Source organism: Trichechus manatus, unplaced genomic scaffold (genome assembly GCF_000243295.1).
Source record: "Trichechus manatus latirostris isolate Lorelei unplaced genomic scaffold, TriManLat1.0 scaffold00016, whole genome shotgun sequence".
Classification (NCBI taxonomy): Eukaryota; Metazoa; Chordata; class Mammalia; order Sirenia; family Trichechidae; genus Trichechus; species Trichechus manatus.
In genome coordinates this window covers 4,881,287-4,903,347 of record NW_004443952.1, presented here as the reverse complement: position 1 = coordinate 4,903,347, position 22,061 = coordinate 4,881,287, and the positions used below count along the sequence as shown (strand labels likewise).

General features: G+C 41.3%; 1 protein-coding gene across 2 annotated transcripts in view; it reads right to left on the bottom strand.

Moving 5' to 3' along the window:
• ASTN2 (astrotactin 2) overlaps window positions 1–22,061 on the bottom strand; it is a 1,034,049-nt gene that overhangs the window by 177,791 nt on the left and 834,197 nt on the right. For both annotated transcript variants that reach the window (XM_004372122.1, XM_004372123.2), the window contains 2 exons: window positions 4,930–5,063; window positions 3,225–3,373 (listed from right to left, as the gene is read on the bottom strand). In XM_004372122.1, coding sequence (XP_004372179.1) covers window positions 3,225–3,373; window positions 4,930–5,063 — 283 coding nt within the window. The remainder of the gene's footprint in view (window positions 1–3,224; window positions 3,374–4,929; window positions 5,064–22,061) is intronic.

Sequence of the window (22,061 nt, the reverse complement as noted above, 5' to 3'; positions counted from 1 at the left end):
ATAGTTATTATAACTGTTTTCCGTATGTTGGAAAAGTTAAGTAGAGACATGGAATATATTAACAAAACCCAAACTGAACAAAAAAGTAGAATATACTCTATGGTTCCATTTTTATAAAACTCTAGAAAACATCCATATCAATTAATCTATCAGGACAAAATGCAGATCAGTGGTTGCAGGGGGGATGGACAAGAGAGAGGGATTACAAAGGGGCATGAGGAAACTTGATGGTGATGGATGTGCTTACTACCTTGATGGTTTCATGGGTGTATATATATGTCAAAACTTATCAAATTGTACCTTATAAATATGTACAGTTTATGTCTCCATGTGGCATTAAAAAAAAAAAAAGAAAGAAAGAATCACCTAACACAGAGCTAGGCAAAAAATAGCTATTACTAATTGATTATCTATAATATATGCCAGGCCCTGGTGATGCAAACAGTTAAGCCCTTGGCTGCTAACCAAAAAGTCAGCCATTCAAACCCACCAGCAGCTCTGTGGGAGAAAGACTTGGTGATCTGCTTCCATAGGGTCACTATGAGTCCGAATAGACTTAACAGCACACAACAACATGCTAGGTGTTTCCATGTATTATATAATCTAATCTTCACAGTGATCCTGTGAGTTAATGATTTTCCCTGCCTTCCCTTCGCCTCCAGAAAAAGTCAAATGAGGCACAGAGTAAAGGTTACTTTCCCAGGTTCACAGAATCAGTATGTAATGGAATGATGGCAAGGAATTCAGGTGTGTCTGACTTCAAAGCCCCTACACTTTCCACTACACTATGCTGTCTCAAAAAACACCACCCGCCTCCACCAAGAGAATGGCCAAGTTTAGAAAGAAGTGACCTTTCCATCAATGGAGGCATGTAAGCAAAGTGGATTTTGAAGGGTGTACTGAAATGTTAAAGGGGAAGCAGGACTAAGTGATCTCTAAGATCCTTTCAACCCTGAAATTTTCTCCTGATATTTGAAGAGGTACTTCAAGGCATTGAATGGAATATGCCAAAGAAATGGTAGAAACAATGAGTGGCCTAAGCTGAGAGGACAGGGTGAAGACTTTGTGCTGAAATGGTCAAGAAGCCTTCATGAAGGAAGCCCCACTTGAATTTTGACTTAGAAGCTGCATATGGCGTATAAGAATGAGCACTCTGTTGAGTAAGACAGACCTGGTTATAAAGCCTGGCTCTACCATGTACTGGTTGTGGGATTTGGGGAAAGTCACGTACCTCTCTGGGCTTCCTTTCTTTGTCTGTAAAACTGGGCTGGTAATCATTCTTACTTTACACAGCTTTTTAATTCTGAAAAGAATGACATGCTATAGAGATGTGAAGCATTACTGTTAGTGTAACCAGTTGCCATCGAGTCAGTTTTGACTCACAGCGAGTTTGTGTGTGTCAGAGTAGAACTGTGCTCCATAGGGTTTTCAATGGCTGATTTTTTGGAAGTAGATTGCCAGGCCTTTGTTCCAAGGAGCATCTGGTGGACTTGTACCTCAAGCCTTTTGGTTAGCAGTCTAGTGCATTAAATATTTGCACCTCCCAGGAACTCATTAGAAGATCTTCTTTCCCCTTAGTGATCCGTGGTCTAAAAAACCCTGTCATTATAAAATAGCACTCTACAAAGATAAAGGCGCATGTGCACACACACACTACACACTACATGCTCACACATTCACATATACCATCAAACCTCACCCATCTAGAAATAAAAGTTCATACAAATGAACAGAAACATACAAACGAACACAGACATATGTACACTTATACAGATGCACAAACTCACACAGTATTGCACAAGTGTACTTTCACACACACCCACACACACAGAGTCAAAAGATGGAAAGAATTAACAAAGTTTTAAAGGATGAGGCAAAGCCAGCTGCCTAATTACTTTTCTGTGACTAGACCCTCATTGAAAGTGATTCCTAGTCCAGCCTCTCGAGCCCTCTTCAGCCAACTCCAGTCAATGAGCCACATCGATTCCAGTGCACCAAGCAGCAACCAACTTGACTTCTCCTGTTGTTCACCATCCTGGCCCTTCTCTCTCTGGTCTATTTCACATTCACAGCTTCATCGACCACTTTCTTCCCAGTTTCAGAGGAAGCAAAGCAAAATTAGCCCAGAGAGGAAAGAGGGAACGGGAGAAGACAGGGTGAAGAGAAGGAGAAAGAAAAAGACAAGGAAGCAATAAAGGTCATTTAATTCATTCATTATTCATTCATTCAACAAACATTTGAATGCCAGGCCTTATGGCAGACGTTGGGAATTTAACCACGATCAAGACAGATGAGTCATCTTTGCTTCTTGAGTATACAGTCCAACGGCAGATACATAACAATTAGTAGCCAAGTAATTATACTTTTTTAATTCTTTGATAATCGAGTCTTGGTTCATTTATTTCTAAAAATAAGATTAAAGTTGGGAGCTTGAGGAGATATCATCAGCTAGATAACCTTGAGTTAGTCCCCTTCTTGAAACTGTGGAATGAGTACAGTTTAGGTTATTATGACAATTCAGTGAGATGTTGAACAAAGCACTTAGCTCAGTGCCTGGCACAGCAAGTAGATGCCCAATTGATGTTTTCTAGTTGGGAAAATACAATGACTGAGTGGAGGTCTAACACAGAGCAGATAATGTTAGCCTCTAGTGCAGATCCTCGTGAATGCTCAGCTTCTTGGCAGAGTTAGAGGTTTAGAAGAATTCAGAGATGGCACTCTGAGTTTCAATAAAATTAGCCCTCTTAAGAGCCACCTTTCTCATCTTCTCCTGCATGCCTGAATCATTTCCAGTTCTCCCCAGCACCAGTTAATGAAGATATCACAGTACATCTCAATGGAAAAAGCAGTTGCTTTAAGTCCCTCATCTCAGTCCCAGAGATAATATATTTATACATCAAGGTCTTCCAACATGTGACTTGCAGGCCATCCCAAGTAGAAAAAGATCAAATCCTCTTCAGAATCAATTAATCCCTTGATATGTGACTTTGAAGGTCCAACTCAGAGTATCAGAAATTCTCTCCAACATACTACTTTTCCCGCTCAAAATCATTAAAAAAAACACACAGGAATGGGCATTAGGTGACAACTGCTAAATAATGGAACCTTGCGATACCTTCCTAAGTTAGATGGCACCAAGTCTCCAAAGGCATTGAAAAATCCCAGTTTCCCTCCTCTGTCACATTATGGGAGACAAAATGGGAAGTCATGGGCTTTCTACCTACCGGTGTAGAGGTCAGTATCTGTGTATTCATCCACTTTCTTGTGCTGCAGAATATAGTCGGAGACTTTGGTACCAATAGCTGGCTGAACATCCACCCACTCCAAGGAGACCACGGTGCTGGAGGGCTCCACTGTTGGGGACAGCCGCAGCCTACAGGGGTGACAGGGAAGGTTGCTAGTTTGTCTGCATGTTTGAAGATTATATCACAGACTTTAGACTGGGTTCATATCCTGATTCCATCCACCACCAACCCCTTTTATGGACTTAGGCAAGTACTTCATCTCCTAGAGTCTCCATTTCCCCATCCATAAAAATGGGGATAAGAAGTACTACCTCTTAGAATCTATGTAGAATTCAGTAAGTTAACCCAAGCACACAATATGTGTTCACTGAAAGTTGATCAGCTATTTATATAAACTATATTCTCAGTGATGCTTCATTTTCAATTAAATTGACGGTGCCTTTAAACACAGTATCTTCCGATCTCTCTGTCATTCTCTTCAATCCCCCAATATATTAGTCAATTGTTTAATATTCTCAGGTCAATACTCTCTCAAAGTGGGCAGGAATCTTGGGATGAATCTTTTTATAAATCAAGGAATAACAGAATGATTGAAGGTAGAACCAGAATGCTCTTTAGAGATAATGAAGTAGAATCCCCTTATTTCACAGGTGGGGAAATTAGGGCCCAGCAAAGGGAAATGATTTGCACAAGGTCACACAGCAAGGTTGGGGACAGAACCATATGGTAACTTTGCTTATTCCCAGCCCAGATCTCTTTCCTCTACATTGTATTATCTCGTCAGGAACTATTTTATAATGTAATTCTTCTCACTCCACAGAGGTGTATTACGTGACTTGATTTTCCTAATATTGGCTCCTTCCCACCTCTCTGATATTCCTGACACCACTCTCTCTCTTAATCACATTCCTCCAAACAAGATGGCTTTCCTCTATTTCCTCAAATGGTGAATTTCCCATGTCAAGGCCTTTACATATGCTGTTCCTTCTGCCTGGAATGTGATTTTCTCGCCACTCGTTGCTTGGCTAACTCCTACAGTACTTCAAGTCTATCTGAGAGGGTTCCCTGACAATTCCTCCTCCACTCCAATCAAAGCATATTCCCATTATTCTCTCCATTAGCACCTCTTTGGTCTTCTTTCATGTTTTTCTTACTTAAATTTTTAAGCTATATCTATTTTCCTGTTTTGCCTTTGCCGTCGGTCTCCCCCACTAAACTGTCAGCTCCGTAAGTGCCTGGACTTTACTGTCTTGTTCACTGATGTATCCCCATTACCTGACACATAAAAGGTGTTCACAATTATTTGTTGAATGAATGAATAAAATGAAGTTGCTTCAGAGAGGTTCTACACTTTCTTTCTGCAGCTCCAGTGCCTAGCACAACAACTGACAAAACTGTAGTCATCACTCAGTAAATCTTTGCTAAATGGATGAGGGAAGAAAATAATGATGGAATAAGTGGGATGACTCAAAATAGCACACTGCAATATCAGTGTTTACCCCTGAGCCACTGGTCTTTTCTGCCATGGCTCCCTTCTTTCCTCAAGAAAGGGGTAGGCCCAGAAACTTCAGGGATCTGGATAGGCACCCTAGGAATAGAAGTAAGTCATGGCCTGGGCTGGTAGGACAAGGGTAGGAATCCATGAAAAAGGGAGGCCAAAGGAAGAGGGGCCATACATACTTACACCGGCTGCAGGAGGGGGCTGCAGTTGGGAAGCCCGTTGGCATCAAAGGCACTAAGGTCACATCTGCACCAGTCATCGATCACGTCCCCTTTCCCCGAGCACCAGTAGGAGCTCATCAGTGCACTCTTGAAGGTCTGGAATAAAGGAGGAGAGAAGAGACAATGATGACAGTGGTGGAGAGACTGAGAGTGAATGTGCTGATGGCCATGTTGGTGGTCGACCAAGGCTTCAAAGCAGTCTCCTAAGCACAGGATGCCATCTCTTGCCTTAACTTCTGGTACCCTACAACCAGGTTCTCCTGTCCTGAGCCATTCTCTAGCCATAAGCCAGAATGATCATTGAGATACAATAATAGCAACATCCATTGGGAGCTTCCACTGGGCCGGGCACTCTATGCTCATTAACTTATTTTATCTTCACAATAATCCCATGAAATAGATATTATTATTATTATTATCATTTCCCACTTTACAAATTGAAAAGCTGAGGCACACAGAAGGTAAATAACTTGCCTGAGGCTCACAGCTTGTAACAGAGCCTGTCCTCTTAAACACCTTGCTATACTGCTTCTCCCAGAAGTCTGACTATCTCACTGTCCTGTTTAAAAACCTTCAGAGGCTCCCGTACAGTCCTCAGGATAATGTCTAAACTCCTTGCTCAACCTCTAGACCACACCACCAGTCTCATCTCTCACCACTTCCATCATTTTCCTTTACATTGTACCATCCACCCGCAGGTAACCACTAACATTTCTACCAACAGTGAATTCCTGTTTATACTTAAACAGTGCTCAATGGTGAAGCACTCAGCTGCTAACAAAAAGGTTGGCAGTTCAAACCCACCTACAGCTCCATGGAAGAAAGACCTGGCAATCTGCTTCTGTAAAGATTACAGAAAAAACAAAAAACCTTATGGGGCAGTTCTACTCTGTCACAAGGGGTTCCTATGAGTTGGAATCGACTTGAAGGCACCCAACAACAACAACTCCATCAGAGGACAGCAAACTGTTTCTCTAAAGGACCAGATAGTAAAAATTTTGGCTTTGCCACTGGGCAGTCTCTGACACTCTACTTTTGTAGTATGGGACACTGGTGGTTTAGTAGTAGAACTCTTGCCTCCCATGTGGGAGTCCTGGGTTTGACTTAGGCTAAGACGCTTGGGTGTTGCTAGGATGCTGAACAGGTTTCAGCAGTTTCCAGACTACGACTGACTAGGAAGAAAGGTCTGGTGATATACTTCCAAAAATCAGCCCCTGAATACCCTGTGGATCACAACAGACTGATCCACAACCGATCATGGTGATGGCACAGGACCAGGCAGCATTTCGTTCTGTTGTACATAGGATTGCAGAGTCAGGGCTGACTCCACCATGGCTAACAGCAACAACAAGCTTTGTAGCATGAAAATAGCACAAACAACACTTAAATGAATGGGTGTGGTTGTATTGCAAATGTACACATATATTTATTTACAAAAACAAGCATCTGGCTAGATTTGGCCTGAGGGCATAGTTTACTGACCCCTGCTCTAAATAATGGTCAATTTTCTATTTAATTGCGGTGCACTTCATCGTCCTCTCTGTCTGAAACATTTTGTTCTCTCTGTCTGAAATATTTCCCCCTTTGCACTTCAATTCATTTTTTTGGTTTCAGTGGAAACTTTCCTTTCTCTGGGGAACCTCCTCTGGCTTTCCTATGCCCGGGATTATGTTCCTCTGCTTGACACTGTGACATTACAACACCCATGCGATCACATTTACTTATCTGTCTCATCCAGCAGACTGTGATCCCAACAAGGCCAGAGGCCACCATGCCTTATTCACAGGAAAATTCAGGGGACCTAGCACTGGTTTTCAATCAATATTTCACAAGTAGATGAATAGACACTAAAAAACTGATCATTGATGTTTGGCAGTTAAGAGAAATGGGAAGTTATTTCTTCCATTCCCCTCAGGATAGTGTAAGGTGCTTTAAGTGCACAAAAAAATATATCCTCAAAACAGTCCTGAGATACAGACATTATGATGCTCATTTACAGGTGAGAAAACTAGGAATCAGAGCAGTGAGGCAATTTTCCCGAGTTCTCACAGCAGGTAAATGGTAAGGCAGAATTCAAACCAGATCTGTGTGATTCCCAAGTGCAGGGCTTTTCCATTCAACCATGCAGGACAGTGGGATTAACCCCAAGTAGGGTTGTCATATTAGTAAAAAAATAAAATAAAATACAGGATGACTCGTTAAATTTGAATTCGGGATAAATATTTTTATTTTCAGTATAAGTATGCCCCATGCAACATTTGCATGTAAAGTGTCTGTCCCAGGGTCTGGTACATGGTAAGAGCACTGTTCCTATTACGTGCCACAGACTATGCTGGGAACAAATGTCCATTTGCCTGCCAGCACCAGAGGAGGCACTCTCACGAGGACAGAAGACAGATGACAGATCATGAGGTCTTGCTGACTCTCAGATCTTTTCTCCCTGTGCAATATTTGGGACATTCTTATACTAAAAACTTTGTTTTATCTGGAATTCAAATTTAACGGGGTGTCTTGTATTTTATCTGGCAACTCTAACCCCAAGGGGCTACACAGCATCCTATGACATGGCTTCCATCTCTCAGAATTCTGTTCTGATGAAAAGATAAATAGCAAGACTCTTCATTGCTCCCCACTGGGTACTTAGGAATAAAGGCTCCATAGTAGGCTGAATAATGACCCCCAAAGATTTCAGGTTCTAATCCCTGAAACCTGCAATTGTTACCTTATATAGAAAAAGAGTCTTTGTGGATATGATTAAGGATCTTGAGATAAGGAGATTATCCTGGTTATTCCTAAATGCATCACAAGTGTCCTCAGGCAGAGGGAGATCTGACACAGAAGAGGAAAAAGCAATGTGACCACAGAGGCAGATATTTGAACAACGTGGTCATGAACAAAGAAATACCAGAAGCCATCTGTGATGGTTAAGACTGTATGTCAACTTGGCTAGGCCATGATTCTCAGTGTTTTGGCAGTTGTATAATGTTGTGATCACTTCCCTGTTGAAATTTGATATGCGATCACCTCCATGATGGAATCTGCTGGGTGGTAGCAGCATGGGCGGGGCCTGTGGCAGCTCACCACCACCTCAACCTTCATCTCTCCTCCCTCTGCCAGCTACCTCCTTCCTGCTGGCCTTGCCAAGGCTTTTGGCTTGTTCTGGATCCAGCAGTTGCCTCTTGTCATCTCACCTGCAGTTCTTGGGACTTGAGCTAGCAGCTTACCTTTCAATCTTGGGATTCATCAATTTTCACAGCCTGCGAGCAAGAGTCCTTCTCCCCGAACTGCTGATCTTGGGTTCACTACCCCTACAGCTATGTGAATAAGGAGAAACCTTGCTGTCTTGCCTGCCAATCTTGGAATTCATCGACCTTCACAGCCTGTGAGCAGGAGCCCTGCTCTCTGGCTGCCTATCTTGGGTTCGCCAGCTTCTGCGGCTGTGTGAATTGGGAGAGGCCTCTACCCTGATCCATGGACTTGGGATGTTCTAGCCTCTACAATCATGTGAGCTGTTCCCTTGATATAAATCTCTCTCTATATATATTTATACACTTTACTGGTTTTGCTTCTCTAGAGAACCCAGCCTAAGACACCATCAAAAGCTTAAAGAAGCAAGAACCAGTTCTCTTTTACAGCCTCTAAGACAGCTCAGTCCTGATGACACCAGGACTTTGACCCAGTGAAACTACTGTGAGAAAATAAGTTTCCATTGTTTTAAGCCACCAAGTCTGCGGTAATTTGTTATAACAGCCACAGGAAACTAATACAGGGGTCAGTCATCAACTCAGAGTCCTGGAAGGTACTTCAGAAATCTTTAAATCCATCGCCCATCACTTAATAGAAATAAGAAGTTTAAGGGAGGACTTGCCCAAGGAACAATGAGGCAAAGGCAACCGTCAAGTTGGAAAAACCCAAAAACCCAACCCAAACCTGTTGCAACATTGGGCTCAAACATAGAATGATTGTGAGGATGGCGCAGGACTGGGCAGTGTTTTGTTCTGTTGTACATAGGGGTGTATGAGTTGGAAATGACTCTACGGCACCTAACAACAACTAGCAACACACTGTCTTCATTATTACTGTTTACTGTTTCATATTCTTTTTTTTTCTAATTATGTTTTACACTTAGAAGAACAGTAAACCAATATGATTGGATTATGGAGAATACACAATTCTAGTCCCTAAAGGCCAACTCTTTGTAGTCATGCCAACTATACATATATATATTTTAATAATGTATTTTATTGTTTTTGTTGTTGTTGAAAATATACATACTAAAACATACGCCAATTCATTTATTTCTACATATACAATTCAGTAATGTTGATTACATTTTTCAAGTTGTGCAATCATTCTCACTTTCCTTTTCCAAATTGTTTCTCCCCCAGTAACATAAACTCAATGCCAGCTAAGTTTACTATCTAACCTCTCAAGTTCCTGTTGTCAGTTTGATCCCATATAGATAGTTCTTTAAAAGAGCCCAATGCTCAATGCAGACATTCGTTACTAATTAAGCCTGCTATTGTTTGGTTTAAAGAAGACTTCAGGTGATTTTTTTGGTTTAAGGTTTAGGGTTTAAATTTTATCTCAGGGTTATAGTTTCAGGGGTTCTTCAGTCTAAATAACTCCAGTGAGTTTGGACTCCATGAGAATTTGACATTCTGTTCTACCTTTTCCCCTCTTTGATCAGGATTCTTTTATAGAATCTTTGATCAAAATGTTCAGTAATGGTAGCCAGGCACCAGCCATTTCTTCTGATCGCAAGGCCAAGCTATTCTTGATCCATACACTTCTTCAGATGGGTTTCGTCTCCACTGTTGCTCTCAATTTCTCCATAGATGAAACCAAGGATTAGATAATATATGGGATATTTTCCATGAGTTGGAATTGACCATGTTTGAGCCCATTGTTGCAGCCACTGTGTGAATCTATCTCATTGAGGATCTTCCTCTTTTTTTGCTGACCCTCTACATTACCAAGCATGATGTCCTTCTCCAAGGGCTGGTCCCTCCTGATAACATGTCCAAAGTATGAGAGACAAAGTCTCACTGCCCTCGCCTCCAAGGAGCAATCTGGATGTACTTCTTCCAAGACAGACTTGTTCATTCTTCTGGCAGTCCATGGTATGATCAATACTCTTCCTCAATGCCATAATCCAAAGGCATTCATTCTTCTTTGGTCTTCCTTATTCATTGTTCAGCTTTCGCATGCATATGAGGCAACTGAAAATACCATGGCTTGGGTCAGGCACACCTTAGTCCTCAAAGTGACATCTTTGTTTTTCAACACTTTAAAGAGGTTTTTTACAGCAGATTTGCCCAATACAACATGTCAACTGATTTTCTGACTGCTGCTTCCATGGGTGTTGATGGTGGATCCAAGTAAAACAAAATCTTTGACAACTTCAATCTTTTCTCCATTTATCATGATGTGGCTTATTGGTCCAGTTGCAAGGATTGTTGTTTTATTTATGTTGAGGTGTAAACTTTGACCCAACACATCTGTTAGGTTGTTGCACTGTGGTGGCTTGCCTGTTGCTGTGATGCTGAAAATTATGCCACCAGTATTTCAAATACTAGCAGGGTCACCAATGGTGGACAGGTTTCAGCAGATCTTCCAGACTAAGACAGCCTAGGAAGTAGGACCTGGTAGTCTACTTCTGAAGATACTGGCCAGAGAAAATCTTATGACTAGCAGTGGAACATTGTCTGATATAGTGCAGGAAGACAAACCCCTCAGGTGGAAAGGCACTCAAAATATGACTGGGGAAGAGCTGCCTCCTCAAAGTAGAGTCAACCTTAATGATGTGGATGGAGTCAAGCTTTGGGGACCTTCATTTGTTGATGTGGCAGGACTTAAAATGAGAAGAAATAGTCAAAACATCCATTTGTTATCAGAACATGGAGTATACAAAATATGAATCTAGGAAAATTGGAAGTCCTCATAAATGAAGTGGAACACATAAACACGGATATCCTAGGCATCAATGAGCTGAAATGAACTGGTATTGGCCATTCTGCATCAGACACTCATATGGTCTACTATGCCAGGAATGACAAATTGAAGAGGAATGGTGTAACATTCATTGCCAAAAAGAACATTTCAAGATAAATCCTGAAGTACAATGCTGTCAGTGATAGGATAATATCCGTACACATACAAGGAAGACCAGATAATATGACTACTATTCAAATTTATGCACCAACCACTAATGCCAAAGATGAAGAAACAGAAGATTTTTACCAACTTCTGCAGTCTGAAATTTATCAAACATGAAATCAAGATGCATTGATAATTACTGGTGATTGGAATGTGAAAGCTGGAAACGAAAAAAAAGGATCTGTAGTTGGAAAATATGGCCTTGGTGATAGAAACAACGCTGGAGATCGCATGATAGAATTTTGCAAGACTAACAACTTCTTCATTGCAAACATCTTTTTCCAACAACATAAACAGAAACTATACTGTGTACCTGGCCAGATGGAATACACAGGAATAAAATTGACTACATATGTGGAAAGAGATGATGGGGAAGCTCAATATCATCAGTCAGAACAAAGCCAGATGCCGAATGAAAGCGAAAAGCACTTGAATCACTTACTGATGAAGATCAAAGACTACAGCCTTCGGTATGGATTGCACCTCAACATAAAGAAAACAAAAATCCTCACAACTGGACTAATAAGCAACATTATGATAAACAGAAAAAATATCGAAGTTGTCAAGGATTTCGTTTTACTTGAATCCACATTCAACACCCATGGAAGCAGCAGTCAAGAAATCAGATGACGTAATGCATTTGGCAAATCTGCTGCAAAAGATCTCTTTAAAGTGTTGAAAAGCAAGGATGTCAATTTGAGGACTAAGGTGTGCCTGACCCAAGCCATGGTATTTTCAACAGCCTCATATGCATGGGAAAGTTGAACAATATATAAGGAAGACTGAAGAAGAATTGATGCCTTTGAATTATAGTGTTGGTGAAGAGTATGGAATATACCGTGGACTGCCAGAAGAGTGAACAAATGTTTCATGGAAGAAGTACAGCCTGAATGCTCCTTAGAAGCAAGGATGGTGAGACTTGGTCTCACATACTTTGGATATGTTATCAGGAGGGACAAATCCCTGGAGAAGGACATCATGCTTGTTAAGTAAAGTAGAGGATCAGTGAAAAAGAGGAAGATCTTCAGTGAGATGGATTGACACAGTGGCTACAACAATGGGCTCAAACATAGCAAAGACTGTGACAATGGCACAGGTACGGGCAGTGTTTCGTTCTGTTCTACATAGGGACCCTGTGAGTTGGAACCAATTGGACAGCTCCTAACAATTTGTACTGAAGGCTGTAGTCCTTATCTTCATCAGTAAGTGCTTCAGGTCCTCTTAGCTTTAGTAAACAAGGCTGTGTCATCTGCATATTACAGGTTGTTAATGAGTCTTCCTCCAATCCTGATGCCCCATTCTTCTTCATATAGTTCAGCTTCTTGGATTATTTGCTCAGCATGTAGTTTAAACAAGTATGGTGAAACGATACAATCCCGACACACACCTTTCCTGACTTTAAACCATGAAGTATCCCCTTGTTCTGTTTGAACAACTGCTTCTTGGTCTATGTACAGGTTCCTCATGAGAACAATTAAGTGTTCTGGAATTCCCATTCTCCACAATGTTATCCATAATTTGTTATGATCCACACAGTCAAATGCCTTTGCATAATCAAGAAAACACAGGTAAACATCTTTCTGGTATTCTCTGCTTTCAGCCAAGATCCATCTGACATCAACAATGATATCCCTCATTCCATGTCCTCTTCTGAATCTGGCTTGAGCTACTGACAGTTCTCTGTAGATGTACTTCTTCAACCATTTTGGAACTATCTTCAGCAAAATTTTAATTGCGTGTGATTATTAATGATATTGTTCAGTAATTTCTGCATTCTGTTGGATTACCTTTCTTTGGAATGGGTACAAATATGGATCTCTTCCAGTTGGTTTTCCAGGTAACTATTCCAAATTTCTTGGCAAAGATGAGTCAGTACCTCCAATGTTGCATCCGTTAGTTGAAACATCTCAATTGGTCAATTCCTGGAGACCTTTTTTTTTCCACCAATGCCTTCAGTGCAGCTTGAACGTCTTCTTTCAGTACCATCAGTTCTTGGCATGTGCTACCTTCTGAAATGGTTGAATGTTGACCAATTCTTTGTGGTACAGTGAATCTTTGTTTCCTTCCATCTTCTTTTAATGCTTACTGCATCACAAATATTTTCCCCCATAGAATCCTTCATTAAATATTATCCCCATAGAATCCTTCAATATTGCAACTTGAGGCTTCAATTTTTTCTTCAGTTACTTCACCTTGAGAAATACCGAGTGTGTTCTTCTCTTTTGATTTTCTAACTCCAGGACTTTGCAAATTTCATTATAATAGTTTACTTTGTCTTCTTGAGCCACCCTTTTAAATCTTCTGTTCAGCATTTTTACCTCATTATTTCTTCCGTTTGTTTTAGCCACTCTATGTAGCAAGCTTCAGAGTCTCTTCTGACATCCATTTTGGTCTTTTCTTTCTTCCCTGTCTTTTTAATGACCTTTTGCTTTCTTCATGCATGATGTCCATGATGTCATCCCACAACTCGTCTGGTCTTTGGTCATTAGTGTTCAATGCATCAAATCTATTCTTGACAAGGTCTCTAAATTCAAGTCGTTTATACTCAAGGTCGTATTTTGTTTCTCATGAACTTGTTTTAATTTTCTTCAGCTTCATCTTGAACTTGCATGTGAGCAAGTTTGTTGTACTGTGTCATACTGTGGTGGCTTGCATGTTGCTGTGATGCTGAAAGCTATGCCATCGGTATTTCAAATACCAGCAGGGTAACCCATGGTGGACAGGTTTCAGTAGAGCTTTCAGACTAAGACAGACTAGGAGGAAGGACCTGGCAATTTACTTCTGAAAAAAAAAAAAAAAAGGCCAGTGTAAACCTTATGAATAAGAGTGGAACATTGTCTGATATAGTGCCAGAAAATGAGCCCCTCATGTTGGAAGGCACTCAAAATATGACTGGGGAAGAGCTGCCTCCTCAAAGTAGAGTCAACATAATGACGTGGATGAATTAAAGCTTTCAGGACCTTTATTTGCTGATGTAGTACAACTCAAAATGAGAAGAAATAGTTGCAAAAATTCATTAATAATTGGAACATGGAATGTACGAAGTATGAATCTAAGAAAATTGGAAGTCATCAAAAATGAAATGGACCACATAAAGACTGACATCCTAGGCATTAGTGAGCTAAAATGGACTGGTATTGGCTATTTTGAATCAATCATATGGTCTATTATGCTAGAAATGACAAATTGAAGAGGAATGGTGTAACATTCATTGTGAAAAAGAACATGTCAAGATCTATCCTGAAGTACAAAGCTGCCAGTGATAGGATAATACCCATAAGCCTACAAGGAAGACCAGTTAATATGACTATTATTCAAATTTATATAACAACAACTAATGCCAAAGATGAAGAAATTGAAGATTTTTCTCAACTTCTGCAGTCTGCAATTGATCAGACATGCAATCAAGATGCATTAATAATTTCTAGTGATTGGAATGTGAAAGTTGGAAACAAAGAAGAAAGATCTGTAGTTGGAAAATATGGCCTTGTTGATAGAAACGATGCCGGAGATCTCATGATAAAATTTTGCAAGACAAATGAGTTGTTCATTGCAAACACCTTTTTTTAACAACATAAATGGCAACTATACATGTGGACCTCACCAGATGGAAAATATAGGAATCAAATCGACTACATATGTGGAAAGAAACGATAGATGTTGCTAGTGGTAATAGTAATAAGAATGCAAACATCAAGTTGTGTGGTTGAGGCCTGTTCCCTGTTGAATTCTGAGGGGTCCTGTAAGGCAGACAATGAAGAATAGGAAAGTGTTTAAACACATGGGTTTTGCCTCTTATTAGATGGTTGACCTGTGATACATTGGTTACTTAACTATGTCCACAACTCCAAAAATAGAGCTAACATTAATACTTTTATCATTGAGTTGATCGGAGAGGATTACATGTGATCATACATGTAAATGCTGGCACAGGGCATGGCACACAGTAGATGCTCAACAAACGTTGGCAATTATTAATACATAGTATAAAGCATACAGGCTTTAGAGTCAGACATGCTTAAGTTCCAGCCCTAGCTCTACCATGTGACCAAGTTACTTTATCTCTTTAAGACTCAGTTTCTTCATCTGTAAAATGTAGATTGAAAGTTATTGAGCTCAAGAAAGTCAGTAAAATGTCTGTCCCAGGGTCTGGCACATGATAAGAGCACTGTTCCTACTACACACCAGAACCTATGCTGGGAGCAAATGTCCACTTGCCTACCAGTACCAGAAGAGGTACTCTCATGAGGACAGAAACCAGATGGCAGAGCATGAGGTCATGCTGACTCTCAGACCTTTTTCTCCCTCTATTTGTAGGTTCCCCCCTTAGTGAAATTAATGTGTACAACTGTTCATGGCTTAAGCTTCTGTAACATCTCCAGTCAGCTCTAAGGGCTTAATTACCATAATGGTGAAATCCAGGGCCATGGGTGAAAGTGACACAGATGGTAGGAGATTGCACTGGACTCCAGCAAGGGGAGGAGACAGAACATCCTGTTTTGTGTGTGCATGTGTATGTGTTTTTATTTTTGAATGCACGTGTGTGTGTGTGTGTGTGTGTGTGTGGTTTTCTGTAATCAATAGGAGCTTGAGCTTGTGGAAAACAAAACAGGAAATCTCTCTGGACTTTGCGAGTTTCACCAGCCAGGCAGCTCTTGGGAAGAAATCCTGTCTCTAAGTCTCCCCCTTCACTGGCTCTTTCCCAAACCCTGAGGAATCGAATGGGGACTGGTGCAGTGGCCAGACAAACCCTGGACAGAGCACAAACACACCCTGATAAAAGGCCGACATCAAACAGGGAGCCCTTGCAAGGCAGTAGAAGCCAGCATTGTGTCAGCACAGGATCGCGCTTCCCTTATGTCTTCAGTCCTTGCAACACTCCGTCCAGAGTCCAATTAGATCCCAGGAGAGCAGAATCACAGAATGTTCCAGCTTGAAGTGAATCTGTAAATCATCTCATCTAATCCATTTTACAGATGCAGATACAGAGGCCCAAAGAGGCTAACTGAAAGGCCAACTGGTGACCCAAGGTGATACAGCAATCTCATGATAAAACTACTCCTCCATTTAATCCTCAAAATTACCCTTTCAAAGGAGTGTCCTATTCCCATTTACAGATGAGCATGGAAGAGTAGGAACTTGAACTGAAGTCCGTCTGAATCCTGGCATCCTTGACCTCTCTAGGTCACACAGGAACAATAAATGCCAAGATTCCAATCTAAAACATCATTTTCAGCTGCTCTGCTTGGGTCACATGCTTGTGTATGTATGTGTGTGTGCTTTGTGCACGTCCCCACATACGTGTGTGTCTGTGTTTTCAGAGAAAAATGAGACCGTACACTGAAGGCATTGTTGACTCCTGGCTTTTGAGTACTGTGGAGGGACCTGAGAAACACATTCTGCACTTAATACAAGGGCTACATTTGCATGGTCATTGGTTTTCATAACAAAGAAGGTTTGCATTTCCACAACTTGTAGATGGTTCCAACTTTTGGCTAATTAGCTAGCAAACCAAGCTGGGCAGGAGGAGAAAACAGCCACAAAAATGTTAAGCAATCAAAATAAACTAGGATTTATTCCTGACTCTGTTACTTTCCTAAGTGAATTTACGTAAGTGATTCTTCTCTCTAAGCCTCAGTTTCCCCATCTATAAAATGAAGGGGCAGAAGATATATTTTTGAAGTTTTATTTCAGTTCAGTAAGCATCACTAAACTTCCTACTTCATGCCATATGCCATCTAGATGCTAAGAAGGGAGATGAACAAGACCTAGTCTCTAACTTCAAAGGACTTGTGGTTTAATGGTGAAGATGCATACAAACAAACAATTACAATTACTATGGTTCAGATGCTATGAAGTAATCCACAGAGGAGGCTGTGGCAATACAAAGGAAGGGGCCCTTTCAGCTCTCAAAATTCTGACAATGTCTTAGAAACCCTAAACTTTAAGTAAACACCCTATATTTGATTAAGATATTTGGGACCATCTATATAGAATGTCACTAAGCCCATGAATTAAATTCCACACTCTATACTTCTAATGACTGTATTTTTTAACTCATGGGCTGACACAAAGTCTGTTATTTTTGATCCTGAGATGGTTCTGATTTGTAGGACTCCAAAAAGGATGCCCTGGAGTTCTCACTCAAAGCCATAGAAATTTTGTTTTCACCACAGTACTTGTAAGCTTGGTCATTTAGTTACCCAATCTTTACCAAATGAAGAGGGAGCAAGGCCTTCCAGAGACAAAATAATCTCTTACCCTTTTACCTTCTGCCATTCCTATAGGGTCTGACACGGTGGCTAACATGTAACATAAGTCAGTCAACTGTTGAATTGAATTAAAAGTTCACACGGAATGTTGAATGAAGCAAACCAATTTATAAATGATAAAAGCAAAGAGAATGTGAGTGTGAGAGAGATCTTCCCCAAGATTGCTGGTATTTCCCACGTCAGTGAATGGCACTCCCATCAATTTGCTTCCTCCAGCCAGAAGCCTACTGGGGCATCACCCGCATTCCTCCTTCTCCTCATAACCTGTCTCAAAACCACGCTCTTTTCCCAAGAAACACTGTTGTCTCCCTGGTGCAGGCTAGTAATGCTTCCTCTCTAGGCAATTGCCATAGCTTCAGGACTGGCCTCCTTGTTCCAATGTCACCTTTTCCAGCACCACCTCTCACAGCTTTCTAAAATAACATTGCTTGCTTGAGCCCCTCCAAGATTTTCACAACCTTCTGCTTAAACCCTCCACTTCTTAGCCTGACATTCAGAGCCCTTCGTTCTTCAGTCTAGGCCTCTTCTCCCATCTTAATCCCACTGCTCCTAGTCTATGTTCCAGTGTCCCTTAAACCTTTTCTTATGCTGTGCCTTCAGTCCTGAAATGCTCTTTTCCACTTCTTTTTCCTTGCTGAACTCCAGGGAACTTTTTCTGTCCACCACAGTTTGGGAGATTTTGTTTCTCCCTCCTCTCATTCAACTTTTTCATCTTTCACATTTCCTTGCAATTTGTTTGTTTATGTTTCCTTCTTGACTATCAGACTATGAACTCCTCCAGGGCAAGATCATATATCTGATTCATCTCTGTGTCTCCAACTCCAAGCAATAAAGTTAACACACAGTAGGGGCTCAAAAATATGTAGTAGGATGTCCTGCCAAGTGTATTTGCTGTTGCTTTTCTCTTCTAGAAAAAAAGATGCCAGAAATGCAATTGGTCACTATAAAAAGAGTAAATTCTTTGAAATCATTGAAACAGAGTTGAGCGCGATATGGAAGCAGAGTCCCTTTTGGAAGCTATTGTGATTACTGCTGGGGGGACAGGGAGTTGATCAGTCCCCTCCTCCCCCAGAAAATGTTTGGATATCTAAAATAAGAAGCTCCTAGGGCCCTAGAGGAACCCTGGTGGCATACTGGTTAAGTGCTACGGCTGCTAACCAAGAGGTCAGCAGTTTGAATCCACCAGCCGCTCCTTAGAAACCCTATGGGGCAGTTCTACTCTGTCCTATAGGGTCACTATGAGTTGGAATTGACTTGATGGCAATGGGTTTGTTTTGTTTTGTTTTGTTTTGTTTTGTTTTTGGTTAGGGTTCTAGAGAAAGACGGGAGGAAATTAAAGTGGTCCATGTATTAGCTTTGTAGGGAGACTAACTCCTGAGCCCATGCTGACCCTAAGTTTGGATGATCAGGAAAGACTAGGATTGATGAACACAGAAAGGGTTGGAGAGGGCAGCATAGCAGTACATGTGCAGAAGAAGAAACAGTTTTTTCTAGTCTAGCCTGGAACTCTGGGATAGGACCCACCTGGTCCATCTGTCATTTGGTCATCAGCATACCCCTTTGTAATAGATGCAGAAGATGACAATCACTCATTCACTTGGTAGATACAGGAGCTAGAGACCAGGGGCTGAAGCTCAGTCTTTGGAATGGACCAAGACATGCTGGTGTGCACTGGCAACGAGGAGACTGACTGGTCATACTGTTACAGATCAATGAATGCATAATTAAGCAACATGTGTGAGGATACATTTAGAGAGATAAGCAGGAGTGGACTTAAGTCTGCTTATTCCCAAACAGAGCAGGAAGGCAGACGTGATGACTTTAAAATACAACCCTAAAATTTTTTGACATTCCTCCCATTATGAGGTAGCATCTAGGTTACCTCCCCCTTGGATCTGAGTTCTGCAATTGCTTGACCAAAAGAAGTGATGCTACAGAAATTTACAGGCCCAGGTCTTAAGACACTGGCAGGTTCTACTTCCTGTCTCTTGGGATGCTCACTCTTGGAACTCAACCACCATGCTGTAAGGAAGCCCAGACCATATGGAGAGGCCACATGTAGATATTCCAGCCAGCAAATTCAGCTGAGGTCCCAGACAACAGCAAGGATCATCTGGTGGAAATGTGACTAGGGAAGCCTTTGAGAGGGGACTCCAGCCATAGCTGCCATTTGACTGCAACCACATGAGAGACTCCTCCAAGTGTTAACCACCCAGCTGAGCTCAGTCAACTCCCAGAATGTAATACATGTGAATAAATCCTACAGGAAAAGGGTATAGGGTATGAAAAGAGCATAAAGCTTAAAACAGGCAAATCCCAGGGGACTCCCATATTTTCTGACTAGCTGGCTATATGACCTCAGTAAATCCCTTCTCCTTGTGAACCGTTTGTCATCACCTGTAATTTCTTCAAACTGGACATTCAGATCAAAGCCTTGCTGGTTCCAACAATTGTCTGATTTGTATTCTGGATTTTGTCTTTTCTCAAAGCTGGCCACAATTTTTGCACTGCCTTTAAAACTTCCCATTCTAGATATAATGCCAGGAATCCTTTAAAAATTCCCACTAGCTAGTATCCTCTCTGCAGAGGTCAAAGTGACAGCAAATAAACCACTAATAGTTTTTGAAGAAAGAGAGGAGTGGGATAAAGAGAGCAGGCATCTATTAAGTAGCTCCCTATTCTAGGTCTGGTGCTAGGGGAGCTGCTTGTTACGTGGCAGTTCTTACTGTTCACATCCTACAGATAAGAAAGTGTAGAGTCAGAAAGAAAGATACTGGCCCAGAGTCACCCAAACAGAACTCAGTAGAGCTGGGAGTCTACTTTGGACTCTAACTACAAATCCCAAGCTTTGGCCTCAACATCCCTCACCCCACCTCTCAGTTTCAGCCTCTGAATCAGATGCCTCCATTCACAGAGCCATACAGTGAAGACATACTAGCTGGCAAGGACCCATTTCCTATATGAGAAATTATGCAGCTCAGTCTATGGCTCTATAAATCACAGAAACGACACCTAATTTCCAGTCAGGATACGATTCGCTTTTCAAGCCATTCGCCCCTGAATGATGAGAGCCCAACAGAACAGCTTGTTAAACTGAGTGACAAGAGGAAGACACTTGAGCCAGTGAAACCCTCCTCTTGCCACAGTTACCACTGCTAATGAAAAAATATTAGAGAAATAAATATCCAACCCACTGAGATGCTCCCACACAGGGCTCTGTCATCTGTCTGTTTCCCAAGACGTACAGAGACAAGATGACAGCATAATATGATCCTCAGGTAAAGGACTGTTTTTCTTGTCAGTTAGTCCCATATTTCATATTTCATAGTTCCCATCCATCTCACATAGAGGATGAAGTGCTAAGTTTTAATGCATTAAAAATAGTAAACATTTTTGAGCATCACTGCGTCACAGTGCTCAGTGGTTTTGTTTTTTTTGTGTGTGTGTGTATACTTTAGATGAGTGCTCAGTGTTTTACATACAGAAAATTATTTAATTTGCACAGTAACATTATGAATTAGGACCAGGCAACATTTCTTTCTGCTATACATAAGGTCGCCATGAGTCGGAGCCAATTCGGCGCCAACTAACAACAACGAGAACAACATTCCCATTATACAGATGATGAGAGAGAGGCCCTAGGGAGATGGGTTCCTTTCCTATGTCACATAGTCAGTATTTGACAGAGTAAAATTCAAACTCAAGTTCCTCAAACTCTGAAGCCTAAAATGCTTACCCACTATGAGCTAATTTAATCCTCATAATACGACCATATTTTACATTGCATTGTTTCCACACAATTTTTTGAGAAGTTGAAACTTGAAAAAAAGTTGAAGCTTGAAAAAGTTTGAGACTCATGTGATCAAATGACTTGCTCAATGTCACAAATTTAGAACAATTTGGAGTTAGGATCCAAACACAGGTCTAATTCCAAAGACTGAATCCTTTTCTCTGCCCCGGTCTTTTTTCCTAAATACTGAAGACAGGTGGGTGTGAAGGGATTTGGTCTATTCTCATGAGAAGACAGGATGACCAGTTAGACTTGCTGTATGTAGCCAGTTCTTTATTGGTCAGACAACATTCTAAGGTGTGTTTCCAGGGATATGAGTTCAAAGAGATATTAACTGACATGAAGTTAAAGAAAATGGGGAGGGGGTGATTGTCCCTGTGATCAAATTATTTTGAGAAAGACTAGATTAAACAAAATCAAATAGACTGCTCTACTGTAGGGCTTTTCAGAGCTGTTAATATGCTAATGCGCACTGACAAGCCCCAAGAGGGTAATATATAGAACGTAGCAGTTCCCAAACATACTTGTCCATAGAACATTTTCCCCCCAACATAGTATCTGGGGGTCTGGTACTCTGAAGCCTCCACCACCCCCAGGATGTGCTAACCGAGATTCTAGGCTGGCCAAAAAGCCCTCTGGGAGACAAGAGCTGAACCAGAAGGAGAGCTCATCCCAGCTCTGCCAATAACTGTGCAACTTTTCCCAAGTTAATCTCCCTGGCTGGGCCTCAGTTGTAATTTTTGAGACCCTGTCGTTCTTACAACACCATGAATGCAAAAAACATGTGGAGCTCCCACCGATGCTGCCCCAACCCCTCCTGAATCATCCCAAGTGTACAGCTCAGGAGCCTGCTCTGGTTTCCAGACCATGGCC